Genomic DNA, 20,095 nt, shown 5'->3' with positions numbered 1-20,095 from the left:
GGAAAGCGATGAATGAAGGCAGTGAATATTCTGTCTGAATGAAGATGGATCATATGGATCACTGGTTCCCACTGTGCGTAGGGACCTCCAGGGGGGTCCCCAAATTATTTTGGGGGGTCCCCAGATGAGCGGATGTGCATCATTGTTTTCTCACTCAACAGTAAACAAACCAACATACAGTATAATATATATATATATATATAAGTGTATAACGGGTATCTGCAATTTTTTAAAGTTACAATTTAATTACTTTTAAGACTTGGCCAAATTGTCAAATATTACATAAGAAAGAGGCAAACATTGTGAAAATATTATTTAAAACAATTATAACAATGTTTAGCTGTGGAATTGATTCAAACTAAATGTAATGCATACAATTCCAACAAAGTGCTTGTCAGAGTGGGGGGTCCCCAGTTCAAATATGATTATTTTGGGGGGGGTTGTGGCCTGAAAAGTTAGGGGAACCTTGATATGGATGACACCCCAATCCGTCAGTGTGGTACAGTATAGTCTTACTCGTAGTCTCGGTGTTGTGTGGAGACGTAGGTGAGGGAGTGGGGGCTGAGGCGGAGCTGCAGCTGGATGTGGTGGTAGGAGTCCAGCACTGTGACCAGGCTGCTCTCCTCATGCTGGGAGCTCTGCACCTCCAACAGCAGGCTGAACTCTGCTGCAAACCTGTAGAGGAAGACCACATGCACATCATACACACATGTCATGTATGTACCCCCTTCAAAAACAAGATGCTGCCATCTCAAAGGGCATATCATCACGGTCAGGTGTGGAAATATTGTGTATGTCCAAAACTGTTGTACATGTAGTGTTGTTGTTAGTAGGAATTTTCTAACGCAGAAGTATTCGGGAGGAAGTGGACTAAGAAAGCGAAGGACCCAAACCGAGTTCCCGTCTCTACACAAAAAAGGAGGTGGTGCCCCCAGAGGCAGGTGGTGGCCCCATTTTTACCGAATGGGTTCCCAGATTGTTTAGTCACAAACTCTTGTTAACACTTTTCATTCGTTCAATATTTATAAAACCCACTTTCACTTTCAAACATTTTGAAAAGTAGAGACAATAGCAGATCTACAAGCTCACAATGCGTTGCGATGTGACATGTTGTGAGCTTATACAGTAGATCGGCTATTTTCTCTACTTTAGTGTGACACTTGAACGACGAAATATAAGTCATTGATTTATGGAAAAATAAACAGTTTCATAAAAAAGTTTATACAAGATACAAGGTTTCTGCCCAACAGCAACGGTATCCTGCTGAAAATAAATAGCGTCTCTGTCGAGTGGAAACCTCATATGTCCAAAACTGTTCAGGATTCAAGTTCAAAAACAGCAAACGTAGCAGATCTACAAGCTCAAAACGCGTCGCTTCGCGCCACGTTTCAAGCTTGTGGATCTGCTACTTTTACTACTTTTGTGTGACGCTGTAGTATGATCAAGTACGGCACTAAATTATGAAAAAACACAAAGACGTTAGAATATGGAGATAAGAGGTTCTGCCCCGACAGCAACGATATATTTCTCACAATTTCCCACATGCAAGCACCCCACAGAAGCACACATGTCATATGGGTATGCACATGCTGTTAGAAGTCCAAAGGGAAGCACGCACATCCCAACAAAAACTACGTACATTGGAGAGGGTGTGTGACAGTGGTTAATCACTGCAACAGCTGCCATTGATTGTGACTGTCCTCGTTTGTTGTATAATATAACACGCCTACTTCCTGTAATGTATCAGACCTGATGAAGACCCACAGTGGTCGAAACGTTGTCGAAAAAAAAAACATCTACTGGGAGTTACAGTGTGTGAACTTCCCTTCCTTCTCCTATGCACATGCTAACAGAAATGCATTCCATCAGTCAGTTTGCCAGAGGCGAGAGAGGCACACACATTGCAAAGTAATGTTTAGAATACTGTTATACTCTGTTAAAACGATCCCTGGCTAATAAGCCAAATATGCCTTAATACATTATAAATGTCCTCTATAACAAAAAAAACACCTCAAATATTAAATTTATTTTAGAAATAGTTCATCTTTCACTCAATAGGGGCAATGCCCGTCGCAAGTTGATGATGTCATTTGCCCATGTGTGGTCTAGCCCTAAGGAATTTATGGAATGCATGTGCAAAAAAACAATTACAAATATTGATTTGATGCTCATATTAACCTTAGGTTAAACCGTAGTTTCTTATTTTCACATGCATTCCATTTCCAGATTTGTCTTATTATCCAGGGATCCTTTTGAAGATATTCAAGCGTATAAACGTGTTGTATAGTGTTTCCCAACCTTTTCTGGATCAGGGCTCACTTAAAAATCTCGAAAGCGTTGCGGCCCACCCATCTGACCACATGGCAGCTTTGTTAAATGGTCAGATGGGTGGGCTGCACACATGTTTATTCTAATGATCTGTGTTCCAACTTGAACAATGGAACTAATGTAGTATACTAATCGGTATCACAATGAAAGTTGTTCTTTTTACATTACATTAAAGGTAGGGTAAGTGATATTTTTTGGTTAAAACAAAAAGTATTTTGATAAAAGGTTAAAACATTATATTCTGATAGTAATCATTGCTAGAGTGTTTGTTCAGTAACAGGAGTCTCCCTGTCTCTCCAGCTCTTTAATAAACAGAAAATACATTTTCCGGTAGGAGTCAAAATCTCAGCCAATCAGGAGAAAGTACCCATTTTTAAGCTTAATTTGTATAATGTTCCAGTTCCAATTTTGCCTGCTCATTTCTTAGTGTCATCACTTCCAATTTCACTTGTTTAATCTGTATCCTGATTGAGTTCTCTGTCCTGGTTGGATAAAATTGGAAATGAAACTGAAACGAAAATGTATTTTCTGTTTAATAAAGAGGTGACAAGGAGAGACAAGGAGACTCCTGTTACTGAACAAACACTCTATAGCAATGAGTACTATCAGAATATAGAGCTATTTAACACTTATTCTAACCAAAGCAAATCACTTACCCTACCTTTAATGTTATATCAGTAATAAAAATCTTAGTGTTTTGCCAATTATTTGAGGGTCCACATTCAATATCCTCACGGCCCACCAGTGGGCCCCAGTCCACAGGTTGAGAATTGCAGTTATAGACAGTTTTAGCCAGAATAAAAAGGCAAGACACAGTACCTTGGTCCAAATACCTGCCATGTGGGCATTGTCAAGCTGGCATAAAGGCCGATGTGGAGCGTTGGACACAGCTGGTTGTCCAAAGACAACGATACGTTAGTGGTGTTGACCGACAACCGGGAAAGATGCTCCATTACGTCCATCTTCTCTGTTAAGAAAACAAGAACATAGTGTGAATGTTAGCCAGGGTTCACGGTTCCTAAGGGACCCTCAGGGTTCCTTGGGGCAGTGGAAAGAAGACCATTACTTCATAAAAAAATTATCAACAAACTATACAATAAAAACTGGTCAAACATTGGCCAAATTGTCAAATAATATAAGAAAGATGCACAAATTGTGAAAATAGCCACTATTTTCACAATAATTATCTGTGGAACCGACTCAAACTAAATGTAATGCCTCAACTCCTACAATTCCAAGTGCTTGTCAGGGTGGGGGGTACCCAGTTCAAATATGATTATGTTAGGGGGTCACTGCCTGAACAAGTTGAGAGTTGCCTTGGGTGTTCCAAATGGACCAAATGGTCTGCAACTCTGTGAGTGTACAAATTCATTTGTCTGTGGCAAACGGATGGCAAACATATTACATTTGTTCTACTACAGAATTAAATAATATTCAGTATTGCCATTTAAATATTCCGACCACCATCAGCTCTCCTGGGCCAAACCCTTGAACTTTTGTTACATGCTACAGCAGAACCATCGTTTAATCACAGCAGGGCAGTGAAAGCCAACTCCCACAGTGGGGGAGGAATGAAGTCTTGATAGTGCTCCTTCATGTCTCCCTCGGTGGGGAATGGGGCCGGGAGGGCTGCTCCGTGGCAAGGTAACAGCCATGGATAACGGATTATGGGACATGTACGCTCCATCACCACCCAAGGACCTCCAGCAGCCAACAAGCTTGTGGCAGTCCATCATGAACGGACTGATTATGTCATTTTGACTTTGCCCTTGATTGTGAACTTGAGCTTTGACCTTTCCTACCCAAAAGTTAACCATCTCTTCAGGGCCGCCTACTAATCCTTCCCACCAAGTTTCCTGAAAGTCTGGCCATCCATTCTCAAGTTATTTTTGCTAACAGGCGTAAGGCCTAAACAGAACTCCTGTCCAACTCTGTTGGTGGAGGTAACAATGCATAACATTGATTGATTGATTGATTGATTGAATACTTTATTAGACAACACAAGGTGTAGTACAGTCAGACATTTGGGCTAAACTGTACTGTCCTACAGTATGTATTCAATTCATAGCATAAAAATAACACCAAAATACAACAATGTACAAAGTGTGTGTGTGTGTGTGTGTGTGTGTGTGTGTGTGTGTGTGTGTGTGTGTGTGTGTGTGTGTGTGTGTGTGTGTGTGTGTGTGTGTGTGTGTGTGTGTATATATATATATATCTCTCTCGAGGCAGTGAATATCATCATCTTTCTATGGGAAAAGTGAGTTTTGAAAGAAGCCATCCACATTTTTTAAGGGATGGGGTCAAGGCATTCCACATTTTGGTGGCAGAGTAGAAGAAAGATAATGTTCCCATGACTGGATCTAAAAATGTGTAATCATGTGTCCTTGTACTGGACAGAAACATTTTATGTGATTCCAAAACTTTTGAAGACCTGGATATGATCACATTTTTACTTTCCAGACCTGCAGAGGAGTCCTATATCAGACCCAAAAGTTGGCCCTGTATGATTTTGTGTATTGTTCTGACCACCTGGCTTGATGGCCTCGATGCTTGCCAGACTCTCCAGAAAAGATCATTCCATGAATGTCAACACTAAAACAAATCCCACCATCACAAAACGACACATTATAGGTTAATATTAATGTTATTTATTTTCTTAGGAATTAGTTTTACCCAATGCATTTACCCAATACATTTCTAAAGGAGAGAGTAATGTATGCTTTTGAAAAACTGTGGAGGAATTTCATGAAACAAACCCTTTCTACATCATAATTGATAACCTATATTCATCATACACAGAGAGGGATAGAGAAATGAAAGAAGCCTCCTATTTATTGTCTCCGCCAGGCCGAAAAGCATGGCCGAGACTATGTTTTGCACCCTGTCCGTCCGTCCGTGTGTCCGCCTGTCTGCGAGCAGCTAATCTCTGGCACTGTTGGCCCGGTCGCTGCGAAACTGTGCACACACAGTTTCTGGATGCCAAAGCCAAACCTCTGCCAGATTGGCCAGCTATAGCGCCACCAGGAGGCCGATTTTTGCTAAACAAAATTTGCAAAACATTTTTTGCTATTACTCTTTCAGATTCTGTCCAAAAATCACACAAATCGCAGGATAGGTCTGTTTAGAACAAAATGTCTCAAATCATGAACGCAGCGTGCACTTTCCGTGAAATTTTGCACGCACATTCCCACTAGGCCTAAGAAGAAATGGCACCCTTTTCACATTGGCCTATTATAGTGCCACTAGGAGGCCACAATAACCTACCTGACCTGGCGGAGACCTGTGCTCCGAGGAGCACTTTCTCTAGTTTACCATGTTGCATCAAGTTCATGTTCCGGTTTCATTTTCTAGAATATTTGCGTAAAGAATGCACAAAACGTTCACTATTGTTTTGACTTTGATCATGCTAGGAGGACTTAAGAGCTTATGGTGAATCCCTCCCCTTGCCTCTTCCCTGTATGCGTGTGGTGAAAGACCTACCTGGCTACCTGTCTAGCAGCACAGCCACTTCATCACTCACTGCCCTTGTCCCTCACACACACTAGCGCTCTTCCTCCTCTACTGGGAGACTGGTCACACATGACTGGGCTCTGATAACCCGATGAAAGGACTGCTATGCACCATGCTCTGCATTCCTCTACTCAGCAGGGCATATATATTTTCTGAAACAGCATGGTTGAGAGGAGAAAGGTGCTGAAAGCCGGCATGCATTCCTGTATATGAGGGTATTTATATCACGCTGTATTGGCCTCGTTATAGTGTTTGTAAACTGAAACAATGACGGACAAATGTTCTGGAGAGGCTTGTGTTTGTAAGCCTGCAGATGTTGATAGCATGCCAGTATACTATTTAAGAAGGAGGACGAGGCTCTTTGAACAACTCAATGTGACACGCAGCAGAGGCCCCACTCAAAAGGGAACACTGCCAGACCTGAAGAGATGGATGGAGCGAGCGAGAGAGAGAGCATATGAGAGAGAGAGAGAGAGAGCATATGAGATAGAGAAAGAGACACAGACAGACAGACAGACAGACAGACAGAGGGAGACAGAGAGAGGGAGAGAGAGAGACAGATACAGAAAGGGGGTACATTTTTTAACGTAGACCAAATCACTTAAATGCAGGTGCAAGCAGGCATCTTGAGCCCATGTGTTTAAAAGGAGAGTATAGGAGAGGTTAATTCTAACTTGACTCAGACCCAATAACAGATTCAAAATTGATTCAATACAATTCTCTTACATAGACAGACTTTGGAACCGAAGCCATGGATAAAAAAATATAAATATAATATTTAAAAAAGGTCTTTACCACTGGCTCGCACCACCCGGCAGTATAATGTAGTACTGAAAACAGCAACCTTCCAGCAGTGGTGGAATATATCTAAGCACATTTACACAATTCTGAGTTGTACTCAGAATTGCAAATACTTAGAGGCAAATACTTTTTACTCCGCTACAATTATTCAAAAACTTTACTAACTAGTTACTTTGCAGATTTTATATGACATTTTTTAAACTGATAATGGTGTATTATTATGGGTTAAGCTACCCAGCAGCACATAGTTAAAGGACGACTTCACCCATTTTCAACCTATCTTCATATAATTGGTCCTCACTAATGCTCTTTATAATATAATTTAAAAAAAATCCTACTCGTTCTGTGTCTCACTGTGGATACTTTAGAAAACCTGCCTACCAGTGACATCATCAGGGTTTCCTTTTTTTTGTGTGAATATTAACATATTGTATTAACGTGAGAACAATGGTGGCTTCTAACATGCTAACTTTCCAGGAATAGACATCCTGCAGTTTCTATTAGCTTCCCGTTCAAAGTACCTAGATGGGTCTGAAACGTGCGTCAGGGGGTGAGGGATTCCGTCCGTTCTTTACGGACACATGCATAGTCGCTCACGTTATTTAGGGGTTATTTTATTTATTTTAAAGTGTACAGGCATAATACACCTATTCATCCACTAGATGGCAGTTGCGAGAGTATGTACCGTTCCCATAATGTTGCCATGTCTGCTTATTATAAGCGACTTTGGGCTTATTTTTCTGTAAAGTTGCTTGTAAACAAACAAGCAATTTTTTATTGGTGGTTGCGGTTTTATTTGGGCTTTTTTCTAAAGTGTAGTTGCTTATTTGGGCCAATTATTATTTAAACCAGTTATATTGTAGATCTGCTATTTTCATGTGATATGGCCTAGTCGATTCTTTTGGGCTTGTTTTCATAGACCTGGTTGCTTATTTCTCTCACAAAACCTGGCAACAGCGCAGCTAACAACATGAAGCTAGTAAGCTACCATTGTAGCATCTAGCCAAAACAACGCAATAAAAGACACAAACTAGTCCACAAACTAGACAAAAGCAATGGTTGTCTACAAAACGTGAGTTTCGACCCTTACTGCACTGTGCTATATTATTTGTGTGTGTGTGTTTAACTTTAGGGAATGGCTGGGTTCATTTTGTCACAGACCGTGGATTGACGGTCTAAGTAATTAAGTACATTTACTCAAGTACTTCCACCAACGTAGGCCTAGGTCTTTTTTTGGAGAAAGGGGGTAGAGGAAAACTTTTTTCCCCTCATACTTCCAACGGGCGCCAGTGGTACTACAGTCAACGTGCACGTCGGCCTGACGGTGAATGTCAACTGCACGGAAGGAAATCCTGGAGCCGTAGGTGACGGAGGGGGAGACAAAAACGACAACGTAAGGAGCGCCGGCGCTTGTTACGTATCCTTACGTCCGACTATGAATGATACTGTAGACGGGTTTCTGAACTGTCCACAGCCCTCCTCTGAGACACAGACGGAGTAGACAAAAATGGTACCATATTATTATGAGCATAAGTGAGGACCAATTATATGATGAAGATATGGGTGAAATGGGTGAAGTAAGTTTTTTTTAAGTAAAGCACCTTGAACCTTTAACAACTAAAACATTAAAGTGGTAAACACATTAATGAATTACTAATTAAAATCCAATAATAATATGATTGTGAAATCTGAATAATGAGTTTTTTTATGTTTGTTACTTCTGTACTTTTACTCAACAAAAAAATCAATTCAGGAGTTTTACTTGTAACAGATAATATGGACGGCACCGTTTCTGGTTCAGAAACATGCCTACAATGACATCACCAGTGAAGATTCCAAACTAATTGAAACTACAGCCTTTCTCTTCTTGGAAAGTTAGCAACCCAAATAAAAGGCATCGGTCTTGCATCAATTAAAAATGTTAAACACCTATGATGTAATTGGTACTTCTGGGAACCCATTCGGTAAAAAAAGGAAACAGAAACTCAAACTCAGTTTGGCTCCTCCCCTTTCTTAGTCCACTTCCTGCCGGGTGCATTTGTGTTTATTCCTACTTACAACAACACTACATGTTTGTTTGTTTTTTAAACAAAACAAAACAACATCAAGCCCATTCAACGTTCCACAAGACCTCACGTATCCGTATCCCCAATCAAAGACGGATTCAAATTCCGGATAAATTGAAAGAATGGACCCCGTACCTTCCCAAACTTACTGGAGGAGCCAATCAATGAGAATCTTATCTTTTCTAGTTTTAGGCAGTGCAAGATGTCTTTTATCCAATGCGTGTGAGAGGGGGAAGTACGGTAGGTGATTTCCAATTAATTAAAATGAGTCTCCTAGCCAATAGAGTGACAAAAGCCAAAACATCCTTTTCCAATCTACAGAACGAGGGCAGTGAGGGGAAACCCCCAAACAGAGCAAACAACACTAAATGCTTAAGGCAGTGTTGCTGACTTGAGAGATTAATGAACTTTCCACAGCCCACCTCTGAGATGCAGAGTGAGTTGACAGAAATGGTGCCATCTTATAATGAGGAGGACCAACAATGATATGAAGATAAGGTTAAAAACTGAAAGAGCTCCTTTAAGTAGAAAATCTTGACAACTCCAACAATTCCACCACTGCCTTCCAGCGAATAGGCTGTTTCTCAGTTTCTCACCAGCCAGCCACTGCTCCTTACTTCAGCATCATGGCGTGTTTGTTCATATACAGTATGTATGTATGTATGTATGTATGTATGTATGTATGTATGTATGTATGTATGTATGTATGTATGTATGTATGTACAGTATGAATGTATGTATGTATGTATGTATATATGAATGCATATGTATATGTATGTGTATGTATGTATGTATGTACTGTATGCATGTATGCATGTATGCATTGTATGTACTGTATGAACATCATTTTCTTTTAGCTGTTGTATGTCAGGTGTTAGAAGTGCGTAAGTAGGAGGTTAGCATTTAGTTGCCTCTGCCCAATTTAAGCTCAGGAGGTTTAGAAATCCTTTGGGGTGTTTTGTCTTCCCCACAGTTCCCAGGGAACAGGATAATTCCTGCAGTTCCCCCCTGCACTGGTTAGTGTTTACATTTACATTGAGGTTAACTGACGGAGGGATTTAGGGAAGTGATCATGTATATGGAATAGCTACAGGAATAAAATTCCTCCAATGTTTCCTCTCTTGGTAATAGGGGCTTCTAAAGTAATCATAAATACAGTATATATCGAGGAAATAAGACACTTGCGGGACAGAGAGGTCACACGTCCAATGGTCTGTGCCAAACAAAACATGTTCTCTTTGTAATGAATGCTGTGTAACATTCTAACCTGCTGCCTTTCTTTATCTCTAATTCTCTCTGATTGCTACTGATCACTGTTTGGGGGAAAACAAGCACACAATTCTTTTGAGACAGGATTTTAGTAATATAATACACTAAGACCTACTCATTAACCCCACTCTGTAATTAGCCCACATAGATTCATCATTCTATGATTGTCTTTTGACTCGGAGTACTATCTAAACTTTTACATTTTAGTATTCATGTATAGCCACCGCAACCAGCGCTGGGTTTAGTCCACACCAATGATTCGCGACGCAACTCCTTGAAACTACTACAAGGAGTTGCATTGGTGTGGACTGGCCTTTACCCAGTCCTGAAATGAATGCATGAACTTTTACCCAGCCACCAGCAGTGTTTGCTCAAGACAGAATTAGCCTAAATCATCTGTTTTTCTACATCACTCCGCTCCTGAAATATACAATACCCTGCCACGCATGCATGTGGTCAGGGTAATTAGCCAAAATGACTAGATCCCCATTGATGCAAGCATATGTGTTGAGAGAGCCCTGATAACAGATATATAACACACATCCCATTGTGCCTGGCCCTGGATTGAGCATGTATAACAGAAAAGAACATGGAATGTAAAGAGTAGAGCCAAACTGATCGCTTTCATGTTTGTGTGTGTGACGCTTTCATGTGCGTGCGCGCACACACACACACACACACACACACACACACACACACACACACACACACACACACACACACACACACACACACACACACACACACACACACACACACACACACACACACACACACACACACACACACACACACACACACACACACACACACACACTTAGTTTGACTCGGTTCCACAGATACGTGCGAGGCGTTGTGAGCTTGTAGATTGGCTAATTTCACAATTATTGCCTCTTTCTTATATTATTTGACAATTTGGCCAAGGTTTGACCAGTTTTTTATATTTAAGCTCAGTTTTGGGGCTTTTATGCCTTTTTAATGATAGGACAGTAGACTGACAGGAAATGGGGAGAGAGATGGGGAGTGACACGCAGAAAAGGTCATCGGGATCAGGACCCGAACCCGCGACACTCTGTCAGGCTGGAATTGCAGCCTGGACCGCCACGCCCAGGCCCAGTTTTTATAGTATTGTTAGTTGATTACTTTTGATGCAGTAATGGTCTTTTTCTTTTTTCCCCCCGAGGTATGTCATCTGGGGACCCCCCTGGGAGTCCCGACCCACAGATTGAGAACCAGTGCCTTAAGATCACTGCAAATGCAGAGTGATCACCGATGGGACTGCTCTTCCAGAATGACAATGCCCCCATCCACAAGGGGTCTCTGAATGGTTTGATGTGTATTACGATGATGAATTATATGCTACAGTATGGCCTTCACAGTCACCACACTTAAACCCAAATGAACACCTATCGGAACACCTATTTTGGAATAGAATGGTGTTCCATTCCACCCTGCCATTTGACTTCCAGAGACTAAAGGCACATTCAAGCACTTAATGTTGGTTTTTCCTTTAATTTGTCACCTGTCCGTATATACAATATTCACATACACACAATGGATCTTTTTGTTACTTTATGGCCCATAAAAGAGCATTCCGTTTCAAATTATCTACTTTCCCTGCCTTCGGTAAGTACCGTATGACCTCTTAAAATATTTCCTCATTTCCCCACACCAGAAGAATAATATTTAAATGAAGGGGGGGTTGACTCAAGGTAAAAGTAACCCAACACTTGTGCAGCATTATAGCCAGAAGACATAGCACTGGAAGTATATACATTGTACACTTCACTCTCAACTAGTTCTGAAATGCAGCTGCCTCATGAATTAAAGTCTCACTCCATCTTTACCTTCATTATACTGATATGGTCATGAATACTCTGGCATACATACAGTAGTTAAAATTCAGAATTACTCAATTCAAACAAAGCATTAATGTAAAGGATTTTTAACTTGGTGAAATTCATGCAGGAATCTGCCATTAACACAGATCATAACAAAGGAAAATATATATATAATAGTCATTACTATAAAACAGGTAATACTATTATTGTTTCACCGGTGAGTTCGCACTTGCTGTCAGCATTCAACGAACCATGTTCCAGAAATTACTTGGTGTTGCTGTGTTTCAATTTCGACATTCTGACCGTTTAATGCTACAATCGGGTCTCATTTTAATGAATTAGAAAATGTTATTTTAACCAATTTGTATGGTAAAGTCTGTTAATACAATATAATTAGCACATCTACAGTACTTGGAGGTGGTCTCCCTTCTCTGCCATTAAGAGATTCTGACCCTGGTGTCAGGCAGTGGTATAAAGTAACTAAGTAAATTTACTTGAAAGTACTTTTTCCACCACTGGTGTCGGGTACCTGGTTGACAATGTCAATAAAGTTATTTGACGCAGATTGGACACTACATGCACCACCTATTAAATTGTAGTTCGGACATTGTTGCAATTACCCGTCTCCATCAAGTGAGGGAGACAACGGACATGAAAATTAAGGATTTCAGTTTCAAAATGCCATGAGTGAGCCTCAGTCACAGTCAATGTAATCTCTCAAGACAGATTCAAAGCTCAAATTCAAAGTAATTTCTTTGCCGATGGGTTCCCAGATTGCAGTCAATGTGAGAATGGGGATCAAACTTGTTAGCTGTAGGCTCGTCCAACCAGTCAATCATCCTATAGGACTACCACACCATGTACCAAGACTGCCATATTTGGCCATGTAGTAGAGGAATGGTGGGGGGGGGGGGGGAACCTGGTCCATACTCAAAAATAATGTCACGGCTCACTTAATTTCCACATTTTACTACTTCTAATTCTTTCATCAATGCAAAAACACATGCTGGCACTCGGGCCTTCCTTAGTGGACAGGCTCCAATGGCAATCAAATTGGACATGGCTCCTCTGGAGGACAGACACTGTCCAAGGAAAAACAAGCCCGGGCTGACATGAGACACATTTTTGTAAAATCTCATACAGTAGAATGGGAATGAAAACACTGGTGGACTCGGTTCCCAGACTCCCCTGGGGGAGACGTGATTTGTGCTGGACACACGCCGGCCCAAGGTGAATTCAAGACGTATAGGAAAAATATACTGTACTGATGCTTCCAAGAGATTTATATTCACAGCACATTATCACCAGGTACGAGTCGCTCATCTGTCAGAGTTATTACAGAGGCCTTTCCCAGACAGATATACACAGCTTAAACGGTGACCCTCAATAGACAAATTATAGGCCAAATCTTTCTTTATTATTTTGTAACTGTACCACATTTCCCTGTCAAAATTGGCCGATTTATTACAATTCCCTTACAAAATATTATACCGTATCTATGTCAACCTGTAGTGTAGACCTTGCAGTGTTAACCACTTAAAACCTACTGTATACTTAGTTGACCGGATTCCCAAGGGCCCTATACTTAGTTGAACGGATTCCTAAGGGCTCTACACTAAATATCTGATCTACTGTACAAGCTCACGTCTCACGACACGTTGTGAGCTTGTAGATCTGCTATTTTCACCGAATGTTTGCCCATAATAGGGCTCAATACAGTACAGTAGCTGAGCTGCCCATGTGTAGCCCCCCCACCCCACCCCCTATGAGGGACTGCATGGGCATGCATCTGGAAAAGCTCTGTGCTGAGAGACTGGTAGACTACAGTAGGAAGGAGCACATTCCTGTGTGGTATTAATTCAGTCAGTGAAGGCATCAAGCTCAGTGTCAGGGTAGTGAAGAAGAATGCAGTGTCAATGTGTCTGCTCACAATACAGAGCAGGCAAGGAGAGGATAAAGGTTCTTGGACACAAGAAGTTACTGTTGAGTCGTCTTCTTGAGGTATCCGCTTGGAAATTCACTGATATAAAGTGCCATACAAAGCCAAGTGCAGTAACTATATTTTTGGTTTAAATGTAGTTATTTATTTGGTTCAAAGGTCAAACCAGCCATCATGATTTTGGGGAATACATCCACATGAATGTACAATTAGTGCAATATCACTGGCCAGTTGAAACACTTTAAAATACATTCTTATCATTTCACACACTATACCAGTTATGTGCTTGGACCACCTCCGCTTATCTCTTATCAATATCGATACTGAGATTTATCGAGATGCTCAGGCAAGAAGACTCATCTGCCTATGCTTTTATGGTAAATATGTGATGACTTGAGGTCCACCATAATGAAAAATCACTTTGATCCAAGAGAAATATTTGATCAAATAATTGACCATTCAGCGTCAAAACCTGACCAACAGTTTCACACTTTCCACTTGCCTGCACACGTACCACAGTCAGTCACAACGAACAAAATCCCTTTTGTCTTACAGTGTATATTATGAAATGTACCCAACTTTCACTGTGGACTTTTTTACAAGCACTAAAAACACAAGCTACCCCAGCGACAGAACATGGCGGGTCACCTTGTTAAATTCTTTGTCGGCACTTACAGGGGTCGACCTGCAGTGTTGTCACATCGTCAAAGCGCTGACCTCCTCTGTCCCCAGCATTGTAGTGCTTGTCAGCGTCCAGCCGCACACCCCCTCCCCAAAGGCGCGCTGTTCCAGACTTTGGCAGCAGCCACAGAGGTCTGACTGCGCCAACATTACAGCATGTCTACTGTGTTGCCAGGACCCCCCGCTAAACGGGTAACAACCTGCTCGGAGCCAAGTGTGGCGGCACCGAACGGTGCCAGGCCTGCATGAGGAAATCAATCAGTCAGGAGAGAGATGAGAAGCAAGGAGCTCGACTTCTTCTACACGAGAGTTCACAGGCTGCTGGGACCACTCCAGCTGCAAAGCTCAGGTTGCAGTGATAGTTATGAGATTGCAACTAGCACTCGGTGGTAGAAGAAGTACTGACATTTTGTACTTAAGTAAAAGTACCAATACCACAATGTAGAAATACTTTGTTACAAATAAAAGTCCGGTATTCAAAAATTACTTGAGTAAAAGTACAAAAGTATTTGCATTAAAATATAAGAGTACTAAGAGTAAAAGTACTCATTTTGCAGAAGTTTCCAATATATACAAATGCTTTGAAAATAGCAGATCTACAAGCACCCAACATGTCGCATCGCGACCCGTTGTGAGCTTGTAGATCTGCTATTTTCAAATAGCCAAAGTTTAAATAGGGCTGAAGTGGTTAATGTATGTTTTGTAATAATAATCCAAATCTACAAAGTAACTAGTAACAAAATAATTCAAATAATTGTAGTGGAGGAAAAAGTACAATATTTGCCTCTGAGATGTAATGGAGTGGAAGTAAAAGTACCTCAAAATTGTACTTAAGTACAGTACTTGAGTACATGTACTTAGCTACTTTACACTACTGCTAGCACTAAATACAGAGCATTACTGTATACAGGGTGCCGCCACAGCAAAGAATGGATATCCTCTCATTTCAAAAGGATTACGCTGATCAAATAGATTAAAGACCGTGTCTTTTTTTCCCCCTGCTTGAAATGTTTCTTTGTTTCAAACAGATCAAAAGAGAAGTGCAGATAAAGGAAATCTGTGATTAGAGAAGCTCTCAGATCTCCCAGCGGCTGTGGTGTGCTCACAGGTGTATGAGTTCGGCAGCCTACCATCAAATTGGTGCTGAACAGAAATCAACCCGTACATTATCCAGTTTGAGGTGCCTCCGTCGCCACTGTTATGACTACAGCTTGGAAAAATGTCATCCTTCTCAACATGAGGACATGCAGAACAAGGCATTTCCCTGATGCCAGAGCTGTCACACACCCCGATATGATTATGTTTAAAAAGTAAAGCAACGCCATTCATTTCAGCACGGCAAAGTGTCACCCAAGGGTTTTCTCAGTGTAACACAAGCCAGCCATTAGAGATGGTGTCATTTTCGTTTACAACTTACTATGATATCACAGGTCAGGGATATCGTCAGGGCCCCTGCACATGAAACGACATCATTTTTTGTAAAAGTTCCACGGCAGCGAGATCAGTTATTGCTGCTGTCCGCCTTAAGCAAGTCATGATAAATTGCTCCGTTGGACTTTTGAGGTCAGCCGACGAGGACGTTGAGCTTTCCTTAAAGGGCCCTAGGTGCCAAGGCCAAGTCATCCGGTCATTATTAACCACAGAAGATCTTGTGCTAATCTCCAACAGACTGGGCCCCTGTCCGTCAACCCAAAGCCCATTCAGCACCTCGGCTCACTGCCTTGTTGTTCTTGGATATCCTCGAGCTCCGGCCCGCTTCTCCGTAATTGAAAAGACACAACAGATTTCAGAGGAGAGTTTCCCACCTCATGTTTGGAAAACCAGATCATTGACATCAGCTTGAAGCTCAAGGAACAAGGAGATATAGCAACAGAGTTCTGGCTGGGGATGCCGGTTTTTGTTAACAAATCCACAAAACGTCCAACTCTATGTACACAAAAGGCTATGGGTGTTCAAGCTGCAATCCATAATCTTTTTTAGTGAATAAAACGGTTATTATGACCAATCTGTACGGTAGAGTATGTTACTACAATTTAAGCAGCATATAAGTGGTTGTAGTTGGTCTACCTGCTCTTCTATTGAGAAATATCCTGTGGTCGGGTAATATAAGACCATTATTGGTCATGCAATACCACCAAAGTCGTTTTGCATGAAGCTCAAAAATGCCATTTATCCTCTGGGCAAACGGACTCTGTGTTAGCTCAGCAGTAGAACGTTTCTACTGAAGAAGTAAATCAAGGCGTTGGGAGGATAGAGCCAAATGAACTGCAAATAACCCATCAGAAATGTGCTCAAGATGTTTAAGATATTGCAACAACCTGTTTAAAGGGAAATACCGTAGTTTTGTTGCAATAGCTTTTAGCTGTGATGAATCATGCTAGCCTAGGCTCATGAAATCAAGAATCAACATACACAGCTTGAGAAGAGCAAACACTGACTGGAGCAGCTTGGACAATAAGCCTCTTTATTAACGTGCTATAAGTATACAGGACAAAAAGACAGACGTTTAGAAGCTATTGCATCTTCCTCAGAGTCACGAGCTTGAGAAGAATGAGAACAAGTATCAGTATACAGTATCAATCATTAATTTATGATAATTAACGACCAACAACACTGTTTTTTTTTGTTTTAAGAAAAAACCTGTTTAACCTTTTCTATTCTGATAAACTGTATAATAAAACACATCCAGCCTTTCCCTATCATAGCATGCCCCAGACTAGAGAATGTATTACTACTATTTACCACTGTGCCTTTCACTTGTGTGAGCCTTATTCTGTACTGTAAGGCAGAGTCTTACAGTACAGAATAAGGCTCCTCCTCCAATCCACGATCCACCCATGTCCCAATTAGTTGTTCTTGTACTGTATGTAATGCTATTCTACTGCAAAACACACAATCAACTTCAGACACACGGTCCCCCCATACTGTAAAACATATTGCTGTGGTTATCATGGTAGGATAACACTAATTACTAGGCGTCTGGTACTGTACTCAGGGCCCCAGTCTGGCGTTTGGACGGGTGCCATACATTCAGAGCCAGACAGGGTGTCGGACGCTCCTTTGATCTGTTCTCGGTGTCATGATATGGGAACAGAAGGCCCACGGATCAGGTTTCTGAACCGGTGCACTGTTAAAACATTACATCAGATAGGACTATAATGTGCTTGATAACAGCATGCCGTCTTGGTATTACACATCAAACACATACAGTACATAACATGTTGAACAAGAGTTTTTTCCACCCCTTTTTTTAACATGATCTTTAAGCTTTGACCGCTGTTAAGAAAGTATTGTCTATCCTCTGTGGTATGTTTTTCCAAATCAAAACAAACAATAATGTCAATCCCATAAGAAACTGATGTAGATAAGCCTGAACTTTAACTTTAGTGGAGCTAAATCACAATGGATAAAATATCCATGAGAAATTCTACTTTGACACCCTTCTTCTCTTATCATTTCCAATCACCCATTCCTATGTAACAAGCCCATAACCTCTCTCCCAGCCAAGGTCTTTCTGCCTGGTCACTTCTGGGTTGAGGAGGAGAATGTGGACAGTGGGTTCTCTCCAGCTGGCACCGTGCCATCATCCCCAAAGGGAACCCTACTTAGCAACAGCTAAAACGAACGTGGCCCAGGAGACCCTGCATAAGCACTGTAAAAGAGCATTATGAGAATAGTTTTCCTCCACACATGGACAGGAGTTTTGTGCTATGTCATTTTGGGATGGAGAGGTGGTGACAGGGCATGGGAAAGCACTTGGACTAAAGGGTGAGAGAGACTAAAAGTATGTTTTAGTTGAGCTTGTCTAGTTTTTGTCAGTGTGTCCATCATATAGGCTACTTTACATGGCTAAATATCAGCAAACTACTTGATCAAGTCAGGTGTTTGAGCAGTAATTGAAGAAACATTTCAAAATACAATACTAAAAAGATAATGATTTATCAATCAGTAGGCCATATCTTCAAAGTATTGGATACAGTCTGTAAAGGTTTTCTATAAGGGTTATATGGCCATTGTTAGGACTATAATTTTTGAATAAAACTCTTCAGAAAAGCACACTGAACAATTTTTTTCTTAATCCACAAAGTCTCAAAGAACATCCATGCATTGAAATAAGGATTCATAGTTAACACTGCAACAGCGGCTCTCAGTGGAACGACACGGTACTACAGTTTGAAGCAATAATTACAGACAGCACACATCCCTGCAATTTCATCACTATCACAAAATATAGTACTGTCTGTCAGGGAAGTCGTCAAGATACTCGACTCAAAAAAGTGCGAAATATCAGTGGAGGAAAGTAACTAAGTACATTTACTCAAGTACTGTACTTAAGTACAATTTGAGGTATTTTTTTACTACTGGAGTATTTCAAAATTTCAATACTTTTACTTCAACTCCACTACATCATCTCAGAGGAAAATATTGTACTTTTATTCCACTTAAATTATTTGAAAACTTTAGTTACATTGTAGATTTAGATTATTATTACAAAACGTCTTACACCACTGGACCTCACAAACAGTTACCTACTGCTCCATGCAAGATATAACAAATGCACCTTTTTTTTCTCTCGGATTATAATGTTACAGTATAACACCTGAAAAAACATCAATCTCACATTCAATATAGGCTAGGCTACTGTATATGCCAATACATATTTAACCAAATAAAGCATGACATATTTTTTCCTCATCTTACCTTTATGCTGAAAAGGCGAAATAAATAAAACCAAAAGCATGACATATTTTGTCCTCATCTTACCTTTGAGCTGAAAAGGCGTGCTTTCATGGACCAGGACGTTCTGAGAGAAAACGTCAACCGCCGCTCCGATCAGGAAGAAATAAGCCACAATTAACTGTATGTTCTTGACTGATATCATCATAATTGTGGACTGCTGTTCCTCCGTAAAACTTCACAACAATTGTAGGATTGAGAACATTATCATTAATAATTTCAGTCTTTCACAAACGCTTAGATATGTCCTGAGTTACATCATTAGGATAAAAGCAATGATTCTCTTGGTATGATGAAGGACTGTGATATGTTATATTCCCATTCATTCACAAACTCTTCCTCTAATGAACTCGCTGATTTTGGCGTCAAGTATTCCACCTGGAGGAGTTTGGCTCCGCCCAGTCGGTTTTCTGACCAATGATATAACAGCAGGCTTGACGTCTATAGTATATTGTACACGCCCTCTCCTTGTAGCTGCCAAGCGTACTGTAAGAGGGGAGGGGTTCCAGGGGGTCCCCAGCTAACCAAATGGACTCTTATGGGTGTAACTCTGAGAGTGTACAAATGGAACCAAATGGACCCATAAGGGTCCAAGCGTACTGTAAGCCACTGGCTCCCTAAGAGAGGGGAGGGGGTCCAGGGGGTTCCAGGGGGTCCCCAGCTAACCAAATGGACCCTTATGGGTGTAACTCTGAGAGTGTACAAATGGAACCAAATGGACCCTGTAATTCGTACACTCTCAGAGTTAAATTAACACTGAGGATTTTACAGTGTAGTTTGGGGTCCCGGAGATGAAATAATAACATATATTAAATGGGGGGCTGTAAACCGCCATAAAAGAGCACCTGTCTGCAATTTGTAACTGGTCCTAGTGAAGTCTAAGCTTAACACCAGAAATTAGCCTCCCCCAACTGTTTACTGTA

The 20,095-nt window shown here is 41.0% G+C and overlaps 1 protein-coding gene across 1 annotated transcript in view; it reads right to left on the bottom strand.

Annotated features, from left to right (window-relative positions):
- The window catches only part of LOC308088919 (uncharacterized protein), a gene marked incomplete at its 3' end in the record, with an annotated part of 79,797 nt that extends 60,373 nt beyond the window's left edge, over positions 1 to 19,424 (bottom strand). Inside the window, exons 1-3 of the mRNA XM_080433502.1 lie at positions 19,200 to 19,424; positions 3,148 to 3,295; positions 517 to 675 (exon numbers count right to left, since the gene is read on the bottom strand). Coding sequence (XP_080289628.1) covers positions 517 to 675; positions 3,148 to 3,295; positions 19,200 to 19,320 — 428 coding nt within the window. The 5' untranslated portion in view covers positions 19,321 to 19,424. The remainder of the gene's footprint in view (positions 1 to 516; positions 676 to 3,147; positions 3,296 to 19,199) is intronic.
- Positions 19,425 to 20,095: the final 671 nt, after the last annotated feature.

This window comes from Gymnoscopelus braueri (assembly GCF_963280865.1).
Source record: "Gymnoscopelus braueri genome assembly, chromosome: 7".
In the NCBI taxonomy this organism is placed as follows: Eukaryota; Metazoa; Chordata; class Actinopteri; order Myctophiformes; family Myctophidae; genus Gymnoscopelus; species Gymnoscopelus braueri.
The sequence above is the reverse complement of the archived record's forward strand: the minus strand, read 5'-3'. Positions and strand labels throughout refer to the sequence as shown.